The sequence below is a fragment of the Elaeis guineensis genome, chromosome 11 (assembly GCF_000442705.2).
Source record: "Elaeis guineensis isolate ETL-2024a chromosome 11, EG11, whole genome shotgun sequence".
In the NCBI taxonomy this organism is placed as follows: Eukaryota; Viridiplantae; Streptophyta; class Magnoliopsida; order Arecales; family Arecaceae; genus Elaeis; species Elaeis guineensis.
The window spans coordinates 99,903,642-99,912,936 of NC_026003.2; the positions used below are offsets into that span (position 1 = coordinate 99,903,642).

The 9,295-nt window shown below is 40.3% G+C and overlaps 1 protein-coding gene across 1 annotated transcript in view; it reads right to left on the reverse strand.

The window, feature by feature from the left end:
• The window catches only part of LOC105053595 (ATP-dependent helicase BRM), a 31,673-nt gene extending 22,882 nt beyond the window's left edge, over positions 1 to 8,791 (reverse strand). Inside the window, exons 1-8 of the mRNA XM_010934828.4 lie at positions 8,230 to 8,791; positions 5,610 to 6,929; positions 4,153 to 5,457; positions 2,203 to 2,315; positions 1,434 to 1,521; positions 1,257 to 1,343; positions 898 to 990; positions 727 to 810 (exon numbers count right to left, since the gene is read on the reverse strand). Coding sequence (XP_010933130.1) covers positions 727 to 810; positions 898 to 990; positions 1,257 to 1,343; positions 1,434 to 1,521; positions 2,203 to 2,315; positions 4,153 to 5,457; positions 5,610 to 6,929; positions 8,230 to 8,409 — 3,270 coding nt within the window. The 5' untranslated portion in view covers positions 8,410 to 8,791. The remainder of the gene's footprint in view (positions 1 to 726; positions 811 to 897; positions 991 to 1,256; positions 1,344 to 1,433; positions 1,522 to 2,202; positions 2,316 to 4,152; positions 5,458 to 5,609; positions 6,930 to 8,229) is intronic.
• Between the last annotated feature and the right edge of the window lie 504 nt (positions 8,792 to 9,295).

The window sequence follows — 9,295 nt, forward strand, 5'->3', positions numbered from 1 at the left end:
TGTATGGTGCTAAATTAGGTTCCATATAGCATGTGTTAGCATTATGGAACATTATGGATAGTGTAGGGGTCATAGAATCTTGGAGATCAGATAAGGGTGAGTGTGAGGAAATAAAAAGGACAAACTAAGAAAGGTCGATGTTATTAATTTTTTGCCACTGTATTATAGCTACAAGTGAGTGGAGACTGGAACCAGTGGAGAGGGAAGGAAGCGGATCTTTTAGCTGGAGAGATGGGAGAAATAGTGTAATTCTTTGCAATATCGACCAGCCCCAGTCAGAATATACATAATGGGCAAAAAATCAGCAACTGTAATTCATGAGTGAACTAACCAGGACCAGCACTGATCCACCTTGTACTGCTAGGCTTGAGCTGGAAGGTGTTTTTACATTTTTTCTCCTGCCGAAAGCCAAGCCAGCCGGCACATACTGTGGTACATACCATACCAGACAGTGACTAGTACGAGTTTGTACGTGGAACTTTAAAACCTTGTTCGAAAATCAGATATCAAATATCAAAGATTCTCCTTATCTAAGTCAAACAAATATATATTTACAATCATGAAGGTAAGTTTGTGTGAATGTTGGTTGATGAACACCTCTGTCAATTCAAACTCTTAGATTACTTTTGTTAAATGTATTACACCTCTCAAACAATTCATTTGAGTAGGAAACAACTATAACATGCTGAAACTTTTCAAGGGAAGTAAGAAAAGTGAGGATCTTACATGAGAGAACAGCCTGGATCGTTCATCTTTTCCACCAACATAAAAAATACATGATACAGTTGGCAGCCAATTATGCAATTCACTCTAAATAAATACAAAGATGTCAGTGTAGAAGTTTTTAGAAAAAGAAAATATTCCAAACCAACAAATATGAATAGAAATTGATTTGACCTTCCAATTCACTAAAACAGCATTTGGAACAATTATGAGATGTGGCCCATAGTTCCCTTTAAATTCCATCAAATAAGCAATCAATGCCATCACCTGTTTGCACAAGGAAATAACCATGTTACAGAATTTATCTGCTTTAGTAAAGAGTTTGGCATCGGGCATATAAAAGATAAAAAAGCAACACTAACGCAAGACCTCTCTGGATGGCACAACAGCAAGACAATTTGTCTAGTATCAAGTTTCAGTCTTAAATTAACTGAGAAATGTTTATGTTTGCTATTAAAGAGAATATCCTCTACCAATGCAGCTCAAAATTATAAATTAATCTGGTCAGTTAAGAAATTATGATAGTGAACAACCTGTACAGTCTTGCCTAGCCCCATCTCATCTGCCAGAATCCCATTCAGCTTATTGTTGTACAACGAAAGCATCCATTGAAGTCCAACCTGGAAACAAGCAAATAAAGATGACATGACATCCCTTGGCCTGGTTTAACAGATGTAAAAGAAATGAAATACATTTGAGTTGCAACATACAAGCTGATAGTCTCTTAGAGTACCAGCCCGTAACATCGAGGGTTGTCTTCCAACTCTTTCATTAACAGCATGAGCCAGATTATAGTACCTGGTAGATATGAGAGAGATTAGCCTCATTCAGCAGTTTTTCTCAGAAAGAACTCAACAAACAAAATTGATATTTTTTTGAAAAATAAGAAACCGATGCTCCACTTGCTGCATTATGCTAAAATATTGTTTTGGGGTACTTAAAATCAAGGTTTTATGTCCCGACGGGATGGGGGGCATCCCTACCATCCCGTCCCGTTCCTGTGAGAAAACAGGACCGGGACGGGCTCGGGATTCCGAAACCCATTCTTGCAGGTTGAGAAGAAGAAAGAGGAAAGAAGGAAATGAAGGAAAGATGAAGAAAAGGAAAAAAATGAAAGGAAAGCAAAAGAAAAATGAAAAAGAAAGGGAGAAGAAAAGGAAAAAAAAAAGAAAGAAAGGAAAGTAGAAAAAAAGAAAGAAAAGAAGTAAGACAGAAAAAAAGAAAGAAAGAAATAAAGAAAAGAAGACAGGAGAAAGATAGAAAATATCCACTAGGATGCATGATCGAGACAGCTGTCGGGACGGAACGGGATAGGCATCCCGTTCCATGGAGAAACCAGAACACCTTTGTCCCATGAGATTTAAAACCTTGCTTAAAATCACATTTAAACCAGTAATGACTGGAAAATTTAACAAACCAATGTGTTACAAGAAGATTTCAGATAAAGATATCATCAAAATAGTTCAAAAATAAGCTTACTTGTTAACAGATGAACTATCTTTTGGGGCATTCATTTCAGAGAATCTATTTCTAATCATGACTTCCTCCCCGGCACATGCTGCAGCCGCCTTAACTTCTTCTTCAGATAGACCCTGTACATAGAAAGATTATAGTTACAGCTGTAAACAGGTTACATCCATGAAAGATCTAAACCCATACCAGGACTGGCAGTTTAGGATTTGATTAATTGGATTTATAAGGCACAACTCTTCCAAAACAACATTGCCTCTTACCATAATTCCCAGATTATAGTTACAGCTGTAAACTGGTTACATCCATGAAAGATCTAAACCCATACCAGGACTGGCAGTTTAGAATTTGATTAATTGGATTTATAAGGCACAACTCTTCCAAAACAACATTGCCTCTTACCATAATTCCCCAAACTCTCAATTTTGTTAACTCCAAAATTGATTCCCATATAAAAGAGATGCTTATAAATTTATTATTTTAAAGTTGCAATGCTGCAACTCTTTATTCTTCTCAATACTAACCAAGGTATACAAGTTTTTCTTTTGCAGGAACAGAGAGAGAAGGCAGGGTCAACTCAAGGCAAATTACCTAATTCTGAAAAGTCACAAATGCATCACCTAGATCTAGAACTTGGAACCTCCTCAAAGGAGAAGAGTGTGACAGGGCATGACCTAGTTTGCAAGGTAACAAGAGTTTATAACCATAATCTTTTGTAAAAAAAAGGCATCCCGGTGCACAAGAGTCCCACCACTATGGGGTCTAGGAAGGGTCAGATATGCGCAGCCTTATCCGCCATGCAAAGAGGCTGTTTCCATATTTCGAACCCTTGCACCAGGTCATAATGGAGTAACATTACCATTGTGCTAAGGCCCATCCTCATAACCAGATCTTTTGTACAAATGTCAAATTTTGATTAATATGAATCAGAAGTTTCAATTTGAATTAACATATTATGCCTGCAACAAACATGATACATGCTGTGCCAACATGCAGTATAAATGTTTTTACAAAATATCTATTACCGCACATATGAGCAATGTGCATTTATAAAGATATGCTAGGGTATGCTAATTCATATTACATGTAAAGTAGCATGGACTTGAAGACCCGTTACAAACCATGGGAGCACCTTTTGCTGTTGCAATCAGATCACCCACTAAATCTAGGTAGAGCCAACCTGAAATGTGATGAAAAGAATGCACCACTTGGAAAGTCACATTAGTTAAATGTTGCCCACTTAGAATTACTTTTTATATGCATATATGAACAAAGGTTGGCACATGTGATGCACATGAATGATTCATATGGAGTATTTTTTGATGTAATTATGTGCAAAGCACATGATTGATTCAAGTGGAAGGTCTGTTGATCAACAGCTGTAATCTCATCAACCAACGAATTTTAGGAGCCAAATTCATCTAGATTGTTTGGTACAAAGATGACTGATTTAAGGAGTACAAAATGAACAGTTGTGAATTATATGACACATATAACACCTATTTCTGACTCGGAGGAAAGAAGTGTTTGATGGATGGCTCCAATTCCACGTTGGGGAAAGATCCTTAGGCATCATATCTTTCTTAGATATGTGAATTGATTAACAAAATAAATACTTGGGAGAGACAACCTATAGGTATGTTTAGTTATGAAATGAAGTGTTTTTTAGATGGACCTATTGATAGACCAATACAGGGCTGGAGCTTCGCACTTGTCTTCATGTAAACTCAACCTAATAATCTTTTCAAATCTAGTCTTAGAAGCCAAACCCACTTATCATAAAATAATAAACAAGTGGCTTGTAGGGCACCATGTACACTTTATGGCCTACACATATTGCTCAATTGACTGCAGATAGCAAGTAAAAACAAAGAGGGGATATAGAAATCTAAAAAAACAACAAGAATAATAATAACAAAAAACAACAAACAACAACAATATACACAAATAGATACATACCTGGGAACGTGCAGCAACTGCAGCAACATTTGCTGCCTCTACCACATCCTGGTGATTCTTTGCAGCAGTTATTTTCCCCCCAAGTTTGTAAAGATACTCTTCTGTCTGGGACAAAAAGGATGAGAGAACAGCATAACGTTGTGCTGCATCACCAGGAATACTGGTCTGTTGCTCCAGCAACATCTCCCGATATCTATCCACATCATTGTTCTTCAATGCTTCCATTCTTTTGTTTCGATCATCATCCTTTTTCTTAGAGAACTCCCTTAACATCCTCTCATGATACTTAGCCACCCCTCTATTGCGAGTAGTCCGCGCATCTCGAACAGCCCAGTGAGCCTCAAGGAGTTTCTTGCGCCACTGGAAGATGGATTTTAGCTGCTTCTCTCTAGTTGTCTTTTGTAGCTGCTGGACTTGCCTTATGAGCTCCATGCGTTGGCGTTCACACTGTTTAACAAACTTACGATATGGCCTGTCAGACATTGCCATTATCTCCTGTTGTTGCCGATCAATTTCATCCCTCAGACGAGCCTGAAGATCTAAAAGTCGAAGCTTTTTTTCTTCAATTTGCAGCCGCAAAACTAGATCAGGCCTAATCCTTTTCCTCTCTAAGTTAACAGCAAGTAAGCCATTAATCTTTCTCAAATTCTCTGTCCTTTTCTTGTTAAAGACTTCAGTCCCTTCCTCAAAAAGCAAATCCTTCACATCATAAGCTAATATTAAATTACTTGAGCTATTTGCAGCTGCTGATCCAAATGATTCATGTTTCCTTGTAAAGAAAGGAAAATCAAAGAGTGGACCATGATACTTTCTGGTGGCAACAACATCTTTTGCTGCATTGCTCATGGAGGCTGGTTTTTTTACTTGTCCGGCATCACTTGTGGCATGGTGCACTGGAACAGCCTTTCCCTTTTCAGCATTATAATCACTCTTGGTACCAATCTTTTGACATTCCTGTCCGATATCCTGCTCAGATTTAACAGAAATGGTACCACTTTGCTCCACAGATGCAATCTGTACAAGTTCTTTTGCTGAATCTGATACTCGTTCCAGGTGTCTAACCATCGTGGCTTTCTCCTCCACACTAACAGGCTCCTTTGACAAATCATGTCCTTTGCTTGTAGAAGAAAGCACAGGATCCTTCTCAACAGTCTCTGCATGACTTACACGCTCATTGACATTCTTTGCAACTGTTCTTTCATGGTTAGCAATTCCTGGTGAAAGGAAAACCTGTTGCAGCTGCGAAGTAAGAGGTGGTGGTGTAATGGCATCAAGAACTTCTTGTGGAAGTTTACGATCACCCCGCTGCAAAACATAATGATAGAGCATGATTAACAAATGTAACCCTGCATTTGAATGTGTCTGTTGTACCTTCTGTATCAAGCAAAGAGCTCACCTAATAAACAAACAAGGAAAAGATCACTAAAACTGCAGAAGAAGAAGGGCGAGGGGGATACCTTTATACGCCTAAAGGCTAATATTTGTGCTTTAAGAACATGAAGTTGCTGCTTCGTAAACCCAATATTTTGCTGTGCAACCTGGGCTAATCCTCCATGAGATGGAAATTGCGTGCCAGTGATCTCAGTTGAAGGAACTGCAGGTTGAGACACTGGTTGGTTCATTTGCTTCAATTGACTGTAATACTGCATTGGTAGTGTTTGAGTGCCAGCAAATTTGCTCTTAGCATTTGAATGTTCAATTGTCTGGCTCATGCTCCCAGAAAATTGTGGTGGATGCACGATTAGCCCTCCATTTCCATTTGCCACTGGAGATTTGGCAGCCCTCTCATTTTGGTTCTCCTTGTTCTGAATGGCAAGTTGCTTCTGCATCTGAATATTGGAAGAATTCACTAAAGTCGAAGAACCCCCAGCACCTGATATCGACCCTGAGGAGAATGTTTGTTGATTTTTCACTGAGTGATCACTCAGGGAATTCCCATGAGCTGAACTTTCACTGCCACCTGGTGAGGACAAGGCTTGTTGCTTTGAGGAAGGCAAGCATGCCTGTTGTGCAGCTGTGCTGACTTCATTTGTCTTCTGCATTGCAGCCAATTTTGCAGACTGCCAAACTTGAGCAATCAGATTGGCATTGGAAGGATGAGACAGGTCAATGTTACGCTCCACGGCCCATGCTTGAATAGCTTGCAATTGAGCCATCACCAGCTGGTTGTTTGCAACATTCTCTGTGTTTGGTTGTGCCTGTAATGATTGCATGGGTCTTAACATGTTTGTTGGTGTTATCTGCCCAATTACTGTCTCAGGAGGCTTCAGTTCATTTCTTTTCTCAGAGCTAGCATGTGGTTGTTCCATCTGCTTCTCACCAGGTCCAATATGTTCAGCTGATTTTGTAAGCATTGATTGTTGTGCTTGATTGGCTGCTTGACAAGGTGTAAGATCCTGTATTCTCAAATTGTTCATGTGCATGTCTTGATCTCTCCCAGAGGGAGCAACCATATTAATCTTACCTTGTTGCTGGACTAGCAGATTCCCATGAGATTTTTGTTGTTGAGCAGTCTGAAAAGCTAACTGGAGGTAAGCTTGATGAATTGGGTTCTGAAGTTGTTGTTCTATACCTTGCCCTTTATTCTGGTTCCCGTAACGTAGTTGAGGACCAGCATGAGGATGATATACATCATTGAAATTCCTCAGTGTCTGGGACACAGATATAGCACCCGAAGATGATGGAAAGTTATCCCCGCCAATGACTCCACGTAACCCACCAGGTCTATAAGGATCTCCTTCAGACCTTCTCAGAGGTGGCTGCTGCTGCTGTAATGACTGCCATGAATGGGAGAAAGAGGTACACAATTTAAAAACAGAAGTTACGAAATGACTGTAATGAGTTCAGCTTTGCAATAAATTATCCCTCTTTTGTTGCTATTAATCATAGTACAAATAGATACAGATACAGCATTGAATATCCAAAACCATAATATTATTGCATGCAAGTCTTAGACCAAATAAGTGTGAGATTTTTCTCACAAGATGATGTTTTAGCATCCAGAAAGCTAGTTGCGGGATAACATAAATAATTTCATACTATATGGCAAAATGAAAAAAAAAAAAGAGTTGCTGAAAATTTAGGCTTATACTAAACTTCCAATAAAATTCAATATTATATCTTTATTTGTACATATATCTCTGTAGAATTGAATTCCACTCAGATAATAAATTAAACAAAAGCTAGAGATTTATATGAAGTACATGCCAGGGCATTAAACAGAACATGGATCACAAGAACAAAGCTTTCAAATCCTTCCAGAAGGGGACAGGCTGAACTTTTGATTTCTAAACTTATTCCAATGCAAAACAAAATACAAAACATACATATGTGAGACCATCGTCAATGACATCAAAGACAAGAGAGCAGCCGCTATTTTCTAAATAAAGGGTAAAGATCAACCTAAGGGAAATTAATCAATGGCTACCCAAAATGAATAAGAAAAGATGACAGAATTGAAACATTAGCTATAGAAGCTTCCAATGATTGGACGACAAATACTATAGTCGCAATCTGGTCAGTTCAATTCAAACTTCTCCTCCATACAACAAGAAACTTCAGATTCAAAAAGCTTGGACCGAGATTCCCAATCGACACCAGAAATCTTAAATCAAAAAGCGAAAAAAATCTCATCTCTTATCATTAAACAGTTCAAATCCACACAAGATCCCACCAGAAGTAATCCACAAAAAAAGCGGAATAGAATTGGGGGGGAAAATACCCAACTACTGGAAAGGAAACCAAAAACTGCACCAAGGTAACGGTCACACAGAAACCCACAACCAGTATAGCAATTGGAAACAGGAGAAGGGGAGCAGCCAATGTGGAGCGAACAATTCTGTCACTACATTAAGCCCCAAAAATAATTTAAGAACAAGAAATCAGAACCCATACGTAGAAAAGATCAAGATAAAATTTTCTGAGGACGGAATCAAGGCCGTCGATTCCACCGCAGAATCTCACGAATACGTTGCCACTTCCCTTCCAATTTGGAAGGAAACGTATTTATCGCCATCGCTTTATCAGATCCCCATGCAACGGCTATCGAGGCTAAAAAGGCGCGAAAATCCTACTCACCTGCCTCAGCGCGAGCTGCTGCTGCTGCTGTTGGATGGATTCGAACCCTAGATGGGTGGAGGCCGACGCAGCGGAAGACGATGACGACGGTGAAGCAGAAGAGGACGACGACGACGGCCGTCCCGGCGGGGCCGCCGCCGGGTTCCGGCCGGGTCCACTGGCCCCACCACCTAATTGCATGCGGACGTTGCCGCGAAGGAAAAGATTCGGAATTTGCGGAGCCCCAACACCCCCCTCCCCGCTTCCTCAAAACCCTAAGGAACCGATTTTTCCGCAACGGTCAAGACGTAGAAGGCTTGAATAAATACCAGCTTCCCGAGGCCTCGTCGTGGGGGCAAAACCCTCCCGGTTCTCCCTTCCACAATTCCGGCCCCGCCGAGAGCAGTTCTTGGGCTTCTTGCGGTGGTTTTCCAATAATTCCTCAGCCGATTCGAAGCGGATTGGAAGGTGAATTGCAGATCGGAAGGGAAATTACTCGCCGGGATACCGCGATCTCGCCGGACCGCCGGTGAGTCGTTCTTCCTCGGCCGAACTCGAGCCCTAGGGACGTTCCCTATTTTCTCGCCATTCTTTATTTTTCTCTCTCTCGTAATCGGTTTTCTTTTTCCCGTTCACGCGGACCTCGGAAAAGCCGTGTGAACCTGGGGGAATGGATCCAATTACCGCGGTTAAAATCCGGAAGAGAGGCCGTTTGGTGGACCCAAATCCGACTCCAATTTGACCCAATTTTGGCACGCATCATTCCTAGGACCACGAGCTCAATTTGATCCACAATAATTAAACTCTAACCCTAAGATGTCATAGAGCTGAACCTGAACCTAAAATAAGTTTTAACCCAGACTAACGCATCAACTGATGATTAGGTATCTATGGTGCTTATCTTGATCAAAGCACAGCCCACTTACATCGTTAGCACAGAGTTTGTTCTAGGTATTAGATATTGAGACGGACCAAGAGCTAGCAGTTGTTTGAAATGATAGGACATCATCAGACTTAACACAAAATGAATAAAAATTGAAATGTACTGCTAGGAAAAGCTAAACATGCTTATTGGAGAATTTGACAA